Genomic DNA, 20,138 nt, shown 5'->3' with positions numbered 1-20,138 from the left:
GAGCTGAGTTTTCAAAGGGTGTTCTCTGGGTGGTTTGTCCTGGGTTGGGGTTGCTTTCTTGCTTTCTCCTTTTCTCTCTTGCTGTCTTTCTCCATGTGGAATATGTCCATTGGTACGTGATACAAGCCAATGGGATCCTAACATTGTGTGGCCAGCAGGGTCAGGGCAGTGACTGTCCTCCTGTGCTTGGCACTGGTGAGGCCACACCTCGAGTCTTGGGGTCAGATTTGAACCCCTAACTACAAGAAAGACACTGAGGAGCTGGAGTGTGTCCAGAGAAGGACAGTGCAGCTGGGTGAGAGTCTGGAGCACCAGGAGCAGCTGTGGGGGGCTCAGCCTGGAGAAAAGGAGGTTCAAGGGGGACCTTATTGCTCTCTACAGCTCTCTGACAGGAGTTTGTAGCCAGGTGGGGGTTGGTTTCTTCTCCCAGAAAACAAATGATAAGACAAGGGGAAACAGCCTCAAAGTGCACCAGGGGAGGTTTAGGTTGGATATTAAGAAAAAATTCTTCCCTAAAAGGATGGTCAAGCACTGGAATGGGCTGCCCAGGGAAGTGGTGGAATCACCATCCCTGGCATTGTTCAGGAAAACACGTGGATGTGACACTTAGGGACAGGGTTTAGTGGTGGACCTGGCAGTGTTGGGTTAAGGGCTGGACTCAGTGATCTTACAAGTCCTTTCCAGCCTTAATGATTTCGTGATTCTAAGGTTCTACACCCAACCCAGAGTGAAGGGAGCTCTGAAGTCCTGTCTCCATGGCAGCGGCGCCTTTTGTAGGCAAATAAACTCCAAGACTGGTGCAGACACTTGTAACTAATTTTTCTCCCTCTGCCTCTGCCGTATGTTTAATTTATTAGCCCTAAATGATGCATTCTGTAGTAGAAAACAAATACAAACCCGTAACCTGGGCTTTCAAAGCAATAACAAGTGCGTGTCTGAAAGGAGCAATGGAACAAAAAGTTGCTGAAGAGCGAGGAGGAGAAGGAAAGAAAGGGAGGGGGGAAGCGTTGTGTGTCTGAGCTCTATTAGCACCTCGCTTTACTACTGAAGTCTTGCAATTCACCCCAGGCAAGAGATTCCTAATGCTTACCAAGCACCCTGATGTGATTTATTCTGGCACATCAAGAGCCCTCCTCGTCCCAGCACCTGCATCCCTTTAAGTTTTCGCTCCCGAGCTTTTGCTTACCGTGGAAAATAAATTGTGTTATTAAAACACAGTGTTTGTGTGTGGCAGGAGCAGCATCAACCACATACCTGCAGAGCACAGGCTGCACGAGCCTGTGTGTGTTCATGCATGTGTTTATACCTCCTCTGTGACTCAGGGAACATCAGGGATATCAAATGCAACGGACTAATAGCTTTTCTAGGTAATAAAATAGGTTTTTTTTTTCTGATCTGCAAAAGCTGGGACAGATGGGGCTTGTTAGGCAAGGGAATTTTGGATGAGCAGCATTCACATTTGTAGTCTGTACAGATTAAAAAAAAAAAAAATCTATATATCCCTACATGTGTAGAAGCTTAATTTGCACTGCTAGTAAAATGTAGTCAGCTCTGAGCAAGGATGCACTGCTGATAAATGATGCATAATAACCATTTGGAGTAGGTTAGGACAAGGAATGAAGAACACTCTCGTCTATTTAGGCAGCAAGGGAATTTTGGATATTTAGCATCCTGCTAGACTTCAGCTGTAGAGCTGGGATTAATGGCACTTGTAAGAGGGAAGAAGCCGAAAATATGTTTTAAAGAGCATAATCTGAAATAATTAGCACAATTCACTTTGTCATGGGCTCATTCTCCCCCCTTTTCCCCCTCTGCATATTAACATTTCTCTAAGCCCTCGTTGGAGACGTCTTTGCCAAGTCCTCAGCTGCTGTCAGCTGGAGCTCATTGAAACTGCAGAGGATTTCATTCCATGGATTTTTTTTTTGGTCTCCTCTTGGCTGTGCAACTTTGTCTTTCCAGAAAAGACTTTTTAGCAATTAGATTTTTAAGTTCTCATCTTTATTTTATATTATTGATAATTCTTGTCCATGTTTGAACAAAACCCTCAGGCACTTTTATGTGATTCTTTGGGTGATCCCGTGCAGGGTCAGGAGTTGGACTCCTTGATCCTCGTGTGTTCCTTCCAATTCAGGATGTTCTATGATTCTATGATCTAGAATAGGCAGATAAATTATTCCCTAGAAATAATTAATCATATTTAGCCCCAGTAAAGAAGAGATATTTTTGCGAATATTTTTATGACCATGTCATAGTTTCCACAACTGGATTTTTAGTTCTGCCAGAGCTCAGGCTCTGGGGCTTCAGCTGTTAATAACAGTAAAGGCCTTTTGTAGTTATTAGTAAACATCTTTTCCAGTGGAACATGACGAGCACATGACCTGTTCCCTTGTTACCTGGAAGTACAAAACTCTTTGAAGGAGGTTTTAGCCACGTTTATTTGGAATTATGAATGTAAAATCCGCTTTCTGCAGAAAGCCCCCAAAACCTTGGCAGTGACTGCCTCCACCACACAAGGTACATGGAACAGAGCAGTTGGGAATAAATATCTTTAAAATAAGCAAAGAAATAGATTAAAAATTTTATTTTTATGTGGGTTTTTTTCACTCTTATCACATCTGACTTTGGTTAGACAGCTCTCCCAAGGTGAAGGAGCACAGCACCTCTGATTATGATGCTCTTTGGTGTAACTACCACAACATAGCTACTACCTTTAGTAATTGTTACTTGTACAGACCCGCTTTCAGCACAAGTTGAGGCTTTTCCCCAGCCTTGGAAAAACTAGTCCCTGGATCTGACGAGTTCACAGCCTGAGCCTGTATTTCTGCATAATTATCACGTCTCAGAGAAGCACTTTGCGAAGAACAAGTTGCTATTTTTGGCGGAGTCTTGGCCAAATTTCCTCTTTCTCAGGGTCTCTTGCATCAAGCTGTGCTCCTGAAAATGTCCTTTCACGTGGGGGTTCTTCTGGATACCATATTGGTGGGACCACAGGGAGTGCAGCACCCAGGGAATGTCCAGATGAGGTGTGAAGGAGGCTCAGCAAGAAGAGCAATAGTCAGTTAAGAGAAAAAATGGGGGGAAAAAAAAAGAAAGGAAGAAAGGAGAAAAGGGAAAGGAGAAAAGGGAAAGGAGAGGGTCGGAGAGGGTTGGAGAGGAGAGGAGAGGGTCGGAGAGGAGAGGGTCGGAGAGGAGAGGGGAGGAGAGGAGAGGAGAGGAGAGGAGAGGAGAGGAGAGGAGAGGAGAGGAGAAAAAAGAGAAAAGGAGGGAAAAAGGAAAGGAAATTTAAAAGAGACATCTTTTAAACCCACTACCTGTTGAGTTTGGACTGATGACACTTGAGCTATGCTTGGAAATCTCATATGGGAATAGAAGCACTTCCCTGTAGGAAAACTCTCAAATGCCCTAATTGTGGTCAGCTTGGCCTCGTGGCCCCAGCTGGCTGCAGAGCCTCACTGCTCATCCATCTGGGCGTGACTCGTGTGGCTGAGTGACCACCTTGCCAGCAGGATTATGGTCTGGATGCTGTGTCTGCACATCCCTTCCATCTCCAGGTCTCCTGCAGTCACCTGCTGTAACCTCTGCAGCTCAGGAATTAGGGTCTTGTCGGGGAGCACTAATCCCAGCTGGCTACTGATCCTGCTGATTCCTAATGGGATTTGCCCATCTGTAGCATCGAGACAGCTTAATTCCTCGTGTCACAAGGAAGAGGGATACAAACAGCCACGTGGAGCCCTCCAGAGCTGAAGAACTAGGTGTTATCAGCCAATATCCAGGCATTTCTTTAGGGAAAAGGGAGAGCTGGGCTGGGGCTAGTGAACCTCCACAGGTCCTTGAGCATGGACGGATAAGAAGGATCAGAAGATTATTAGGAAGATGTAGGTTTTTTGTTGGTTCTCATGGTACCTGCATGTCAAGGACTTCACAATCTCTGAATATTTTATGAGTTTTAGGCCAATAACCAACAGGTTGTACAATAACCAGCAAGTTTTCTTTATGCTCCTCCCTCAAATTTTGTGGGAGCTTCTGTCAGTAGGATCAAGGCCATAATTTCACCCCTTGTGCACCTGAGATACATCCTGTGTTGTCTCCCTTAGTTCATGATGCTCTGAAGAGAAATTGGGGTGTCCCAGCCAGAGAATAACTTGCTGTTCCTTTACCACACTCATAATGAAGTGTGTCTTCTCCAGGGCAACAGGTTTCATTCCCCTTTTGGACACAAAATGGAGCAGGTCTCTGGCAAGAGGGAGTATGCTGTTTTTCCAAAAGATCTGATGTTCTGAAACTCTTTTCCATTGTTGTTCAGAGGAACCTGCTCTATTACAGATCTTGGGGGACCTGTTTGGGGTAGGGGAACTCAATTTTAGTTTCCCTTTCTCCTTCATCTGGGGCAAGATTTAAACTTGGGTTGCTTTGTCAGTGCAAACATAACTCCTGATCTTTGGGTTCCTTGAGTTGGGTTGTGGCTGAATATTCCCTCTTCAGGAGACACCCTGCTATATTCCAGGCCAGCCTGTGTTGTACCTAAGAATAAAATAAATAGATTTCATGCAGCTGGGTGTACTGTGAGTCCCCACACAAGTGCTGAGCCCACAGCAGGGGAGGAGCTGATTGCAGCTGATGGCTTTGATTTCATTAACAGAGGTAACGAGGAGGGTTCTGCTTTGGTCCTTCAGGAAGGTCCTGAATTCAGTCTCTGCCAGAGAGTCAGGCTGGGACAGATGGTGCTGGAATAACTCTGGGAAGAAAGAGGAATATTGAGTGGGAGAAGAGCTGCACATGTGCTTAAATGACCAATTTCCTCTTGTTTCATTTTCACAGGGCTCCCTGCCTTGGTGGTTGCCATTTCCGTGGGATTTACTAAAGCCAAGGGATATGGAACCGTCAACTAGTGAGTAAAGGAGCTCTTCCTGTTTTTTCCTTGTTTTATCCTCTATCCTTTTTATCCAAACCCAGTCACTGACCCACAGGAACCAGGGCAGGAGCCAAACTCTCATGTGCTCGTGTAAATTCCCCATGGCAAAGGGAAGCAGGGATAGATGATGGGAGAGGAAGGAACATTCCTGCATCTCTGCCTCCCCAGCCCATCATCTGGCCAAGCTGGATCATGTATTCCTTTAAAAACAAGCTCATAGGGACCAGTTAGATTGAACTGTTGTATATTTGACATCCCTTTGATCTAAATACCTCTTACTTTGAGACTTTTTTTAATGTATTTTTAAAGGGAAAAATGTGGAATACTTAAAGTTTAGGATGCTTAAAAATTAAAAAAAAAATAGCTTTTGTGTTTATCTGTTTAATGGTTTCCTTGATTGATCCCACATTTTCAAAACAGCTCAGCTCGGTTTTAGGCAGCAGAATGAGCCTGACCCTCTCAATCCAAGGTTCTGACAGCAATCTCAGTTTGCCTGTTTGACAAATTCTACAGGATTTGCCTTTAGGAAACTTTTATGTACGTGTAATAGGAGAAGAAAAGCAGGGTAGAAATAATGGAATAAGACTGTGCAGAGGCAAAAAATATATTAAGGCAGGGCTGGGATCACTCAGAGCTGAGCATTAGTACAACTTTAACTAAAAAAAAAGAAGAAAAAACAAGTATTATTTTTTCACTTTTTTGTGAAAAAGCTTAAAAGTGTTGTTCAGAGTGACAGTTAAAGAATAATATTTTATGTACAATAGGTCAGACTCTTCTCTACTGCAGCCAACTTTTATCCAGAGCCTTCCTGGCCAGTGCATCCCACACGGGCAACGTTTGACGCAGGAGTTGTTGATGTGGAGGGCAGCAGATGAGGCCTCAATAGGCCCACTGAGAAAATGTCATGTGGAACCTCCCGCTCTCCCTCTATTCCCACCATGTTCCTCACACCCACGACCAAATGGTCCCGAGTTTGTGTTTTAATTGCAGGGGAGTATTAAAGCAGCATTTTCCGTTTTGTTTGCAGCCTAAATGACTGCACTTTAAATTACTGCCCAACACAGAGGACTCAAGAACGTGAGGTTCTCCAGTGCAAATCCGTACACACAATTCCTGAAGCCTGTGCTGGCATTGGCATGCACTGGATGCACCTCTCCTGACTTACCCGTCCCAGCTCAGGTGTCCTGGTGGAGAGGGATCTCCAGTTCTTATGTGACTCAAAGAATAACACACAGCCTGGCTTTTGAAAGCATCACTGAGATCTCAGATTCCCTTTAGCTTTCCCGTGGCTCTGCTGTTTCTGGCGCATCCATGAGAACGACTCACAGTGAACAAGCATCAGGGGTGATGGGAGAGAGGTCCTGAGTGTTTGCTGAGCCCTGAATTTATACCTCCCAGAGGGAGAGCAGATCCTCTTAAATTCTATGTAGAAAGAAAGGATATGACACAGAGAAATCTTTCTGGGAAATCCTATTCAGTTCTTCAAATATTTTTGTGTATTTTACTGAATGGAAACGTTAAGGACGTTCCTGTCATCTTCACTAGATGAGGGTTTTTTGACTTATTTCCTCTCAGAAAGGACTTGTGAGGCAAAAATAAGTTTTCCTGGGGGCAGCTCTTTCCAACCTCGATATCCTAAACCCATTAATTTGAAAGTTTTAGTCACCCAAAGCAACCTCTGCAGTCTGTGCAGAGTAAGTAACTGGATTTAGTCATGCTCCCTACAGGAACAGAAAAAGTCTTACACTGTTCTACCCCCAAAATATATTTATAGACCGATGGGAATTAGTGCAAAAAGCTTTGTGGCTCTTTCCCCATCAATGTTTAAGAGCCACCACAGAGTTTTGTGGTCAGTGCTGACCACACAAAAGTGCCTGGGCAGGGAGGGGAGGAATGTGCAGGGAAGCACATCCTGTTTCCCTGCCCTGGACCACTGTGTGCCAACATCTCCCCAGAGCAATTCCCTCCAGACTGCAGCAAAGAGGGTGACAAAACCTGCTGGATTCCCGCTTTGCTCTGGGACTGGGACAACAGTGAGGTGGCCAACAGGCTGGGCTGACTTTCCAGCTTTCCCAGGTTGCTTAACCACACCAGCTCTCCTCCTTTTGCTGCTAATCCTCTGACTCCTTTCAGCACTAAAGTCTCTGTTGCTCCTTGCATAGAAGAGCTGGATGCCTGGGGGATGGCAGAGGATTCTGTGCCCCCAGCAGGAGCTGCAACCCGAGTGACACCATTTCCCAGCTCTGCCTGTCACCAAATTAGCAGAGAGGCTTCACACCCCAAAAAGTCCAGTTTGGTCTTCCATGATCAGCTGGACTTCCATGATCCTTGTGGGTCCCTTCCAGCTGAGGATACTCTGGGATTCTCTGGTCTTCCTTTTGTCTCCTTCCAATCTGCAGCCCAGCATGTGGGGAAGCTGATGAGTCTCACCAAAGTACCAGAACAACAGCTCCTCTCAAGCACAAAGAGCCCATCAGACACTCCTAACGCTGCCATCTTGCTGTAATTCCATACTTGGGTACCTTCCAGGACCTAAAGGGGCTACAGAAAGCCTGGAGAGGGACTTTTTACAAGGTCATGTAGTGACAGGACAAGGGGGAATGGCTTCAAACTGAAGGAGGGTAGATTTAGACTGGATATTAGAAAGAAATTCCTCCCTGGGAGGGTGATGAGGCCCTGGCACAGGTTACCCAGAGAAGCTGTGGCTGCCCCATCCCTGGAAGTGTCCAAAGCCAGCTTGGATGGGACTTGGAGCAACCTGATCTAGTGGAAGGTGTCCCTGCCCATGGCAGCGGGGTTAGAACTCAATGATTTTTAAGGTCCCTTCCAACCCAAACCATTCTATGATTTTATGATTTAATAAAATGTCTAATGCTGAAGGCACATGAACAGAACACAGACTTGGACCAAAGCTTGTCCAAATGTTTGTTGGTTTGTGGCCGCTGCAGAGATGTCTGAGGTGGTTGCAAAGCTCAGAGCTGTTTTAGTTTTGTCTCTAGTGTGTTTAGGGCACACACGGGGCACTTCAAATGGGCACTGCAGGCTTTCAAGGCACAATATTTCCATCTTGCAGAGGATAAGAAAGGCATTAACCACAACACATCCCTCCCTGTGAAGCAGGGGACAAGAGCTGACAAGATAAACCACAAGAGACTTCTCAGTGTCTTTCAAAGCATCTTCCAACCCTGCAATTTTTGGGTCCTAAGAGCAGTGCATTAGCACTGTGGAGGTGGGCATTAAGTCAAAGCAGGGCTCTGATATTTAGTTGAGCACAGAATTTAACACTCCACACCAATTTTTTTCTCTTCCCACTCAATGGTAAAAAAACAAACCCTGACATCCATCTCTGGGCCGTGGTCATGAGAGCATTTTGGGGACAACTGCAGGTGTTGAAGGCATTGCAGAACTGATCCTGGTGTTACAGACTCCCAGGGCAAAGCTGGTGTAAGGGACAGCGTGTGAAATGCGTGACATGTCCTCAGGCTGAAACTGTCAGGTTTATCTTCAGGATAAACCAAGGTGTCCAACTCCAGGTTAAGAGAGGAGCCTCCAGCAGGGTGGTCAAAGCAAGATTTCACCCAGTTTTGTCCTGTCTTTTCGTTGTACATGGGCTGAAGCTGCTCTGTAACAAGCCAAACACAGCTGAGCAGCAGGGTGGTGGTCTGACCATGAAAGGACTGGCCACATCTCCAAGAGATACAGAGAGATCAGAGCGAGTCCTGAGCGTGGGGAGGTTGCAGATGATGTTTAATATTTACCCTTTACCCAGCCAGACTGGTCCACCAAGTGATAAGTTGGGAAGGGAGAGAGAGAGGTTCAAATTAAAAACTGAATATATTTGCAGGATGTGGAGTATGTGTCTCATTCTCTGCGTGGTGATTCCCAGCAGCAATTCACTCAGCCTTTATTGCTCAGGACACTTCTGGAGTGCTGTGAACTCTCCATCTGTGATGAGGGGAGGAAGACACAAGGGGGCTTTTACTTTTTATTATCTGAGCAGCGTTTGAAAGGGCATTTTGGAGTTGTTTGGAGAGCTGCTGGGGCAGGGGAGAGGCTGCATTTCTAGTCTCGAATGAAAGTCTGAGAGGTAATGGAGGTCTAAAGGACTTGCCACTGATCACCTCCTTGTATTAGGCTGAATGCCTGAATAGTAACTCTCCTTTTAGCTGCTACTCCAGGGACTGACTCTGGCCCTCTAAAGCTTGACAAACAACCTGCTAGAGCTGTAACTGAGTAATTGAGGTTGTGGGAACTCGCATCCTTCCCCACAAGAGAGCCCATGAAAAGTTTTCTGAGAGCATTTCCAGGACACAGCAAATGTCCAGAGATCCTTGTGTGTCATTGCAGCAGGACTTGTGTCACCCACAGGCATATCAGCCTTTTCTGTGTTAATCTCTGAATTAACTCTGATGGGCCAGCCCTGATTCCCAGCTCTAATCTCAGTTATGCAGATATGTTGGAGCTGCTGAATTTGACACACAATTCGAGGTGAGACCTGTTGCTGACAGAGCTGTTTGGTGTGAAAAAGGTCTCAGTGGAAGTCAGCTCTTCACAGGACCAAGACAAAAGCCACCCACCTCACAGTCTGTGCTGTGGCAGAGTCACAAAAGGATCAGATGTTTTGCAAAGAGGTTTTTTTGTGTTGAGCACAAGAGCTGCTGTCAGTCAGGGAAACACTGCTTAGCAATCATAGTCTGGAGCTGCTGAGTGTTGTTAAAATATCCACTTACTCCCATCCAGGGGTAATTTTATTTATAAGATGAATGAAGAAATCCCTTGGAAAATACTCTTAGTGAAATGCAGATATTTCTTGTAGGCTCAAAGCATGTCCACTGCTCTGATGTGTTGCTGGGGTTTGCTGTCAGTACCCCTTCTCAGATATCCCTTCACCCTTTCCTTTCCCTTGGTGTTATCCAGCACCTCTGGCAGCCTTGGAAACGCTTGGATTAAGCACTGTGGGATGGAGGTTGGGCAGTCAGAAGGGATGAGGACCAGGGGGAAGTCACCTTCCCAAATCCTGGTGCTCAGAGGGGAACAGGAGCTGCCAGGGACCCCACAGGAATGAGAACCCTCCTTGCACAGAGTCCTCATCACTGATTCCAGTGCAGGATGTCACCTCCTTCCTTCATCTAAACCATCAGTTGGAAGAGACCCTGAAAAAAACCTGCATCTCAAAATTAGAATGAAGCATTGGAGAAAAAGGTCTGGGATTTAGGAACCCTCTTCTTGTGTTTAGGGAGAGCTCCAGAGCTTCATTTTTATTCCCTTTCTCCTCTGCTGATTATTCATTTTATTATTACAGCGGCTCAGACAGTTTGTGACAGAGCAAGTTGCTATCAGGAAGAAATCAGAACTGATTAAATTAACACATTACAGGTTTAATTTAGACATAAACAAGACACAGAGCTCAGTGAAAACCAGAATGTCCTGCTTTCAGCTCTCAATTTGAAATACTTTTTTCTTTTTCAGTGCCTTTTCACAAATTTTCTCTGTTTTAGGGTGAAAAAAAACCACTGGTTTTTTTTGCAAATCAGAATTAATGCAAAAAAACATACGAGTCTGATCAACAAAATTGAAATGTTTCCAGCAAGGCTTTTTTTTTCCCTGGGAGCATCAGTTTGCTTCTGATGCAGAATGAAACCATCTTGCTGAGAGCAGGGGCATGTCACTGAATTACTGCAGGGTGAGCTGGGTTAAGAGCTTGGAGAAAGTCTTCTCTCCATTGTGGTTTCCTGCTCTTCTCCTGTGGTAAATCCATGGTGCTTTCCTGCTGAAACAGGATTACTTTGTCACACATTTTCTGCAGGGTTCTGCCTTGTCAGAGCATGCAAACTTTCCGTGGGGTTGCTGACACAGTGTAAATTCTCATCCTCCCTCGCCCTGAAGTGCCAGGTTTATGTGGCCATGCCCTGAATTGCTGCATCCCCCACAAAAATGGGAATTTCAGCCCCTGTGCTGCTGTAACTGTGGCTGTTGCAGAGTCACAGACTTGTTGAGGTGGGTTCTCTGGAGTTTTTTGGGCCAACCAGCTGTTCAGGAAGGGTCAGCTAGAGTTGGCTGCTCCAGGAACGTGCCCAGATGGCTTTTGAATGTCTCCAAGGATGGAGACTTCACAACTCCTCTGCTCATGCTTTGGCCATGCTCTGTCACCCTCACAGTGAAAAAATGTTTCTTTCCTGACTTTACAGTCAAACTTTAAAAAGAAAGGACCAAGGAATGGCTTGGGTTGGAAGGGACTATAAAGATATCTAGTTCTACCCCCCCTGCCATGGGCAGGGACACCTCCCAGTAGCCCAGGTTGCTCCAAGCCCCATCCAACCTGGCCTTGGACACTTCCAGGGATGGGGCAGCCACAACTTCTCTGGGCATCCTGTGCCAGGGCCTCCCCACCCTCCCAGGGAAGAATTTCTTCCTGATATTCAGTCTAAATCTACTCTCCTTCAGTTTGAAGCCATTCCCTCTTGTCCTAATCCCTGTTGGCTGCCCAGACACTCTGTGATGCTCAGCTTTGGGGATGGGAGGGGGCTGAGATTTCTCCTGCTGTTCTTTCACACCAAGTTTGTCATTTTGGGGATGTTGGTGTGCAGTGAGACCTGTGTGTGATTGAAGGTCTCTGTGGGGACACCAGGAGCATGTTCATACTGGTTTCATCAGAGATGGGATTTATTCTGCACCCCAGTTAGTGACAAGGGCTTTAAACTGAAGTTGTTGGAGGAGGGGAACCTCAATCCATCCCACTCCTGCCAGTGCCAGCAGTACTTGCCCAGAGCATGGAGGGGCATTGCAGGTCATCAGGAGAACCCCTGTTGAGCAGCACAAAGGAGTTCCAGTAATTGACTTAATCAGGGGCCCATCTTGAATTCCTCTTCATGGCTGCCCAGAGAATCTGAGGCTGCCCCATCCCTGGAAGTGTTCAAGGCCAGGTTGGACAGGGCTTGGAGCAACCTGGGATAGTGGAAGGTGCCCCTGCCCATGGCAGGGGGGTGGAACAAGATGCTCTTTAAGATCCCTTCCAACCCAAACCATTCCATGATTCTGTGATCTCCCCAGTGATGTCTCCACATGGGACAGGTGCATTTGGATGAGGAAATTCTAGTGCAGACAGTCAATGAAGTTCAGGATGTGATTCAGCTGATTAGGTAAAGGTACCTCACAGAATCATCCTGGACTCCTTTGGTTGGACCTCTGCTGACTAGAAAAGTCACCAAGGGTGCCTGGCTCTGTGCTAGGCTGTTTGGGAGCCTGAATTCCACACATGGTCACTGGAGAAAGAAGTCCTCATCAGGTTATGTGGTTATTTCCAGAAGAGGCACCACACCCCTCCCATTGAACTCATTCCATAGTGGAATTCCATAGGAGATTCCACTTCAGGAGTGCTGTGAATTCCCACCTTGCTGCTGTGTTGTAGAATTTCCCCAAGGAAGCTCAAAGGGAGAATCCAGAGGAAGAAATATCCTGCGCTCCTGGACCTGAGCTTCCAGCAGAAATAATGGTTAGCAAAGGAGCAAGGGACAATTCCCACTCTTTCTACTCCTTCGCCTGAGTGAGCAGGACAAGAGCATCATCTTGCCAGCAAAATGATGCAGCTGCTCCCAGGACCTGACCTGAAACAGAGCACCATCCTTAATTTTTCATGCATTCCCCTGTCAAATGCCATCTGCAGGCAGGTCCTCGGGGAAATGAGCCTTTGTGTAAGTTCGGGAGAAATGGGAAGCAAAACTTGCTCTTTGCAAAGTCTGAGGGGGTTTTTTTGGGTTTTTTTATGCCGTGGGTTATCACCTCCCAGGATGAACTCTGCCAGCAAAAGGAAGAAGCAAACGTGCCTGTCAGGGTTATTTGCCCCGGAGTAATTTCCTTTTCTCTCTTCATTTTCCAGCTGCTGGCTGTCGTTGGAGGGAGGGCTTCTCTATGCCTTCGTGGGACCGGCGGCTGCTGTCGTTTTGGTATTTAAGCTTGGCTGAAAGCTTTTTTTATTTTCCTCTTTGTCTTATGCCACTCTCCTTGTTCTTTCAACCCAAGAATGCCCCCTCTTTATTTCCACTCACAGGAATAAGTGTTAGAAGCCAACAGTTTGGGAAGGGTTTGGTTCTGGGATATAATGTGCCTCAAGCTCTCAGCCTACCACCTCTGTCCTCACTGGTGTTCCCTAACACCTGATTAATGCTTTTCCTTGGTTTTGCCTTGTCTGGATGGAAGTGCAGGATGATGGTGGAAAACTCTGACATGAACTCCTTCAGAAACTGCTGTCCCTGGTTACTCCCAGACCAGGCTGTGCCCTCCCAGCCAGTATTTATTCCTGGTCTGTCCCAGCTGGCCAGTGTATGGGAGCAGCTTCCTTGTTTGCAGATGAATTGGAGATGTTCAAGTCAGTGCTGGGGGGGTTCTTAGTGACCTTAAAAGTGCCATGTTTGCTTTTAATTTGGAAAGGAATGGCAGGGTTAAACATTCCTAAATTCTGTCCCAGCAGCTCCTGCATGGTGGGAGTGTGTCCTACTGTCCCATCACCCTTGGCTCCAACACAGCACCAACACCAACCTTGGCCAGTTATTTGAGTTTAAGGTGCCACTCAAGAGCTGACATTCCTTTCCTCATGTTTCCCTGCTGTGGAAGCCTCTCTGACCATGAGAAATCTTGACTGTCAGGGTTGAAAGACTCTTGAGAATTGCTGGTCCTCCAGGAAATCCCTCCTGCAGCAATTTCAGATGGGTTTAAACCTCCATTTATTTGAGCCCCCCCACATTAAGTGACAGCCTGGTTTCTCTCCAGCTCGGTGTTTTATGCAGTGGAGGAGCTGTGTGTCCTCTGAGGCTCAAGTGTCCCACAGGAATGGGGTTGTTGACACTCACAGTTCCTTTTTTGGGTCAGGCTTTTGTTTCCTGCAGTGCCTGGGGGTTTTAAATGCCCTGAAGCAGGAGCTTACAGGGGAATAACTCCACAAAAGCTCCTGCTGCCTCTATTCTCACTGCTGTCATTGCACATCAAACCACCTTGGTGCCATCCTTTGATCAGGATGACAAAGAGGTGAGCCAGTAGCTGCCCCTCCTCTGTAATAAATCAAAACTAGTTTCAGTTAAGGTCTTCCTTTAGTGTAGGATTGTGACACAGTGATTAGGAGGGAGGGAGCTTTGGTAGTGCCCAGAGAAGAGGGAGTCACTCAGCTGCCTCAAGGCATCTTGCTTTTGTTGTGCCAGCAACAAGGGAAGTAATCCTTCATTTTTCCTTTGCATTTTTAAAGTGTGATTAAAACCCAGGAGCCTCCTTCCCTTTGGCACCTCAGTTTTCACTCACCATCAAGCAGGAAATGGAGATGTCCTTAAAGAAGGGTCAACACATGCAAAGGTGGCCTGTGCAGCTGATATTAGGAAGTGGTGAATCATCTCTGGGGGTGTCTGTCCCTGAGCAGCACCAAGACAGAGCCTACACACCCAGTTTAGACCTCCTGGCTCACTGCTGGCTCAAGTGATGAATGAATACTGCCCAAGTGGGGTAGATACCCAGGAGCCAGGGGAAGGAGAAAGAGAAAAAGAAGCATTTAAAGCCTTTTTATAAATGGGAACCTGCAAACAGATGAGCTCAACTGGCCACTCAGATTCACACTGTGACCTTTAACAGGGCAGAAGTGGAACACACAGCCCACGAGGCTGGACAGCTCTGTGTGTGTGTTCTCCTTGTGCTGTGCCCTGAGTTCAGGTTGGCCATGCTGGTGATGGAAGGACATCCCAGAAGGACCAGAGACAGGATGGCTAGGGCAGCCAGTGCACCTGGCTCAACAGAAGGGCAGTCAGGCTCCTGCAGGGCTGTACAGGGGATGGGCAGCTCTGCTGCTCTCGGGACAGATTTGCTCCAGAGAAACTACAGCTGCTCATGTGAAGCCTTGTACAGATCAGGGTGGGATTTGACTCTGAGCCTGAGCTTTTTCTCACCCAAAATTCAATATATAGATGCCCAAGTGAGTTTGCACAGAGCTGACTTGGCTTGGAGAGAGAGCTGGGACAGCCTCAGCCCTGGCCAGGCTACTCTTGTTCTCACTCCTCCCAAGCCATTCAAGCATCTCTGCACTCAGTTCTCCCACCAGCATGATTTCTCTATTACCTGTGGTAATACACAGCAACCTTCTTCCTCAACACCCTTCCTTATTATTCTCCACACTGGAAAAAGGCTTTTGGCTTGGAGAATATCTTTACTTCAAATTAATACTCTTAAGATGATTGGCCTGCAGCGTCAGCAGTGTTCACAACTTGCAGTCAATCCATTGGCACTGAATGGCTGCAGAGATCTGACCTTTGTTCTTAAAAATCCCAACAACCTGACAGGTAGAGCTGTTGGAAGCAGTTTTGGTCACCCAGCCTGGGGATGATCTGGGGCAGATTGAAGGCAGGGAGAGGCTCATGGTGACAGGACAGAGTCAGCAGTGGCCAGGTTGTGATTGCCTCAAGGAATCTCAGACTTGAGCCTTTGCTTCTGGATATTATCTCAGAGATAAAGAAGTAAAGCTACTCTGCATGTCATAAAGAGTGACTCTGTTTAGAAGTATTATCCCTAACTTAGGAAAACTGGAGCCAGGATCAGAGCAGGGTGTTGATCACAATGATCAGTGTGCTAAATGTTTGTGGCTAAAACGGTAATGTGGCTAAAAATAGCTTTTAATTATTAAAACCATTGCAGAGCTGCTCTTTGTCACCTCCCCTGCTCCATAAGGATGAGGATACACATCTTTCCTAGGGGAGAGATCCAGCCACACTTCAACCCCATCTTTTCCCCCTTAAGGAAAAGTCTCTCTTGCACTCCCCAGCCTCCAGCACAGCGAAGAAGGATCAGTGAATTCCAAGTGCTCCCTCTGTCTCCAAGCACATAACCGGGGTTTGATTTCCTGCTGATCCTTGGCTGCACTGCTGTGTCTGACTTGCCAGTGCTGTTGCTCTATATCAATACCGTGGTGAGCTCTAGAAATGGGCTCACAGCTGTGGGAAGCAGTGCCCTGACCTAGCAGCTGATGCAAACGAAAATAACTGCTATTTCTGAGCTTTTCCATTGATTCCCAGCTGTGGGCTCCACAGCAGCGAGCTGTGTTTTGCCCTGCTCATACCAGCAATCCAAATGCAGGAATTTTGCTCATTCTTCTGAGGCTGCTTTAGGCATTTAGGCAGAGCAGACATCTCCCTGCCTTTGGGGCCAGGTGCTGCACGAGGTGTCCCTCAGCACCACTCCTGTTAAACTCACCTCGGTGCACATGTGATGTTACACATCCCTGAATTTGGCCTGAAAACATTTCCCTGCAAGCCCCACGTGCAAAACAGCATCAACCACGTCGTTCTACAGCACCAGATGTTTCCCTGACAGCAAAACCAGGAGAGTGTCATTTTTTTTCCACCATTTCTTTGCCTCCACGAGGGGAGGTGGTGCTCATGTGTCACTAATGTTTGGATGAGATTTGTGTAGCAGATGCAGCTGGCAGCAGTGGATGCATTTGGAAGGGCACAGTGAGGAGTTTGGGATCACTTTGCAGGACCTCAGCTCTGTGTTTCCCTGTGAATATTTATACCTGGTTGATACAGACATCCACACTCTCACCCTAAAAAAAACGGACCAAAGGACTGCATGGAGTTGTCCTACCCACTGATTTTTTGGGAAATGACTGGATGGCTGACCAATGTGCTGGGCCATCTGCAATTCTTCTTGCTCAGACTTGTAAATCTGAGCAGTTTACAACTTTGTCCTGGTTCCTGGAAATGTGGTTCACGGTTGGACTCGGTGATCTTGGAGATTTTTTCCAACCTTAATGATTCTGTGATTTCAAGACCTCTCTTATCTGGTGCCAGCTGCATTCTGCTCTCCTGAACTCCCTGCTGCATGGCCAGGGGAGGCGGGAAAGGGTGGAGAGGGGACAGAGGGGGTGGTGGCCTGCAGAAGTGTGACCTGATTTGGGGAAAAACGGGAATAACTTCATTTGCCAAATGTTGGGGGGTTTTTTGCCTTCTGTGCTACCAAGTCTGAGCTGAGCCACTTAAGAACAAAACTGTGTGTTGTTTCTCTTTTGACAGGTGAACATGGTTATTGGCATTCTGGTTTTTAACAAACTTGTATCCAAAGATGGAATAACAGATAAGAAACTGAAGGAACGGGCAGGGTATGCCTTATCAATACATCTAAGTAAAGAGTGACAATCAAAACCAAAAACACCCAAGGTTGTGATCAATAACCAGACCAGGAGTGCAAAAAAAAAAAAAAAAGATATTGGAGATGGAAAGAAAAAGCAAAAACAGATTTAAACAAAATGAAAGAAAGAAACCCACACTTGATTTAATCTCTTTGCTGTGTCGTTCAGTGCAGCAGGGACAAAAAAATCCAAGGAGCAGCACTGGGTTACTGTGGAGGAAGGATAAAAGTTCATCTCTTTGTGGAAATGGCTTCAGCCCAGGCTGATGTATCCTCCCAAAAATTAAGGAGAGCAAAGTCGCTGACTCCTGGGAACAGCAGCTGGATCAGAGAGGGACTCACCACTGCTGAGTGGGGCACGTGGCACGGGCTGTGTGACAGAGAAGTCATGTCCAGTGGCTGGCAGGTGGCTGAGGGACAGCAAAGGGATGTGATGCTTTTAAGGGAAGGCTTTTGGAGGCCTAGCAATGAACAGGTCAGGAGATGGGTGCACGTGTAAAGAGGAGGTAAGTTAGGAACCTCTTCTGCAAGGAAAAAAATCTGCTGCCACCTGAGGTCCTTTATCTTCTCCACAGCCTCCACACCAAAGCCTGGGGCTTGTGTTACCTGGGTCTCTTTGTAGTATAAATCCAAGAGCTGCCTCCAGAGTCCTCATCTCCCTGGGAGTTGGCTGGGGCAGGGCTCTCTCATGGGTTCCTTCCAAACTCTGTTGACAGTGGATATTTTGCCATTGTCAGCATTCCTGTCAGGATGGGAATGTTGGTTCCCCTTTCATCTTCTTTTCTAGAAATGAGTTTTTGGCCTGCTCAGACATTATCCCTGAGCTGTGCTTCAGGCCAGGGACAGAAATGGGACAGTGACACTCTGAGTCACATCAAATGCTCAGGTCAGCCTGGCTGATGTGTGTTGTTTGCCACTACCTTACTTGACTTCTTGTTGCAGAGAAACTGTGTCCTTACCTGCAGCCAAGAAAGGCAGGGATGTGTGATCTTCATGTATCCATTGGATTTATCACTGTGTTCTTTATCACTTGTATTCTTGAAGGAAGAAGTTGTTTCCAAAGAGATGAGGAGAACAAGATGTGTTGTGGTGCCTCTTTACCACAGCTACAGACGGAATGTAAAACCTTTGGAGGCTGGAGGAGAAGATAAAGGATATATCCTGCCTATTAAAGTGGAGGGAGAACGGTCTCCATCGAGTCTCAGAGGGTGGCAGCAGATAACACAGATGAGGCTCAATATTCCTGTCATTGCACTGTTGAGTAGTTGTGGTGGAAGTGGTTTTTAATTGACTGGTGGCAGCAAAACTGAGGGTAGAAGCAAACTCTCATCGGCACCTCAAATCCTGTGTTCAGTTTTGGGGCCCTCACTGCAGGAAAGACCTCGAGATGATGGGGCATGTCCAGAGAAGGGCAATGGAGCAGCTGAGGGTTCTGGAGCACAAGTCCTGTGAGGAGCAGATGAGGGAGCTGGGGGTGTTTAGTCTGAAAAAAAGGAGGCTCGAGGGGGACCTTACCACTCTACAACTCCCTGAAAAAAGATTGTGGTGAGGTGGAGGTCGATCTCTTGTCCCAGGTAACAAGTGGCAGGACAAGGGGAAACGGCCCCAAGTTGTGCCAGAGGATATTCAGGTTGGATATTAGGAAAAATTTCTTCACTGAGAGGGTTGTGAATTATTGGAAAAGACTGTCTAGGGAAGTGGTGGAGTCACCATCTCTTGGAGTGCTCAGAAAACAACTGGACGTGGCACTTGGAGTTTTGGTTTAGTGGGAATGGTGGTGGTTGGTTGAAGGTTGGACTTGATGATCTTTGAGGTCTTTTCCAGCTTTTATGATTTCTATAAGGAACACAGGAACCTGTCAAGGTCCTGATTTCTGTGAGAAACACAGAAATCTGCCACGGTCATGGTAATAAAAGGAGACTTAACATGTTTGGATGATCGGAGGTATCAGTTGCCGCTGGGTTAAAAAACATATGAAGAAGTGACCTTGGTGCTTTGCTTTAAGCAGCTGCAAGAAGCAAGTGCTTTATTGTGGGTGATGCCTCCTTCACAAAGAGAGAACTCAAAATGCCCAGACTGCAGGCAGAGCCTGCAGCAAGGTAATTGCACTTGAAAGTCAGCCCTGCAATAAATGCTTTATTGGATTAGCAAAGCAGAGAGTTGCTGTTGCTCTGCCCCTCCCTCCCTAATCCAGACTGCTCACAGAGCGACCTTATTTAATACACAGCAGCTGGTTATTGATCACAGAGTTGTTCTTTAAAAACAAAAGCTGCAAAGCAACAACAACAACAACAACAAAAGTCATTTTTTTCTGATGTTCTTTGTTTTTTCTTTCTTTTCTCTTTTTTCCCCCCTCTTTCGTGTCCGTGTGTGTGTGTGCAGCACTTTTAAGCCTTCTCTGTGCTCAATGGTTTTGTTCTCCTTTCCCAAGTGCACCTGCTGAGAGTGTGGGAGCACTTTTGAGAGCCCTGGTGCCCCTTTTCCCTTAGTTAACTTCGTAGAAGTTATTCTGCTTCTGGCCTGGGCTTGGGAACCGTGTTGGAAGGTAGATCTGAAGAGAATCGGAATGAGCAATGGCCTTGGAGATGTTTGGATCTGAGGAGATGGTACAAAGAAACGTTGTGTTTCCTTTAGCAGAGGCAAGAAGTATGGTTCAGTGTTGCAAAAATGATAATAAAGGGGGAAAAAAACCCGGAATAGGGGAAAATAAAGAGCTGTTGGATACTAAGAAGAGCCCAGCACACACACCACAGATTGGTTGGCACTCAAATACCTCAGAATTAACAGTTCTCTTGAAATAATACCTGAGACACGATAGGTTTTGCCCTGTACTTTGCACAGGAAATTGCTGTGATTAGGGTTGTCACATCTGTCAGAAAACCTTGACTTCCTAATGGCAGCGGCTTCATAGATGAATCACAAAGCCAGGCTGGGGAGAGTTGGGTGGGATTGCCTGGAGAGCTGGAGGAAGGCACACAACTGCCCTACCACCTGTCTAGGAACAGGAGAAAACCATCCAGGCACCTCCCAGCAGAAGGGTCTCTGTTGGTGGCCAAGTGTTTGAGCT

At 46.7% G+C, this 20,138-nt stretch overlaps 1 protein-coding gene across 11 annotated transcripts in view; it reads left to right on the top strand.

Annotated features, from left to right (window-relative positions):
• ADGRB1 (adhesion G protein-coupled receptor B1) overlaps positions 1-20,138 on the top strand; it is a 293,421-nt gene that overhangs the window by 234,804 nt on the left and 38,479 nt on the right. For all 11 annotated transcript variants that reach the window (XM_027665116.1, XM_027665120.1, XM_027665119.1 and 8 more), the window contains 3 exons: positions 4,822-4,891; positions 12,792-12,858; positions 16,957-17,042. In XM_027665116.1, the coding sequence (XP_027520917.1) occupies positions 4,822-4,891; positions 12,792-12,858; positions 16,957-17,042 (223 nt within the window). The remainder of the gene's footprint in view (positions 1-4,821; positions 4,892-12,791; positions 12,859-16,956; positions 17,043-20,138) is intronic.

This window comes from Corapipo altera, unplaced genomic scaffold (assembly GCF_003945725.1).
Source record: "Corapipo altera isolate COAL_440 unplaced genomic scaffold, ASM394572v1 267, whole genome shotgun sequence".
In the NCBI taxonomy this organism is placed as follows: Eukaryota; Metazoa; Chordata; class Aves; order Passeriformes; family Pipridae; genus Corapipo; species Corapipo altera.
This window is presented reverse-complemented; position numbering and strand designations above follow the sequence as displayed.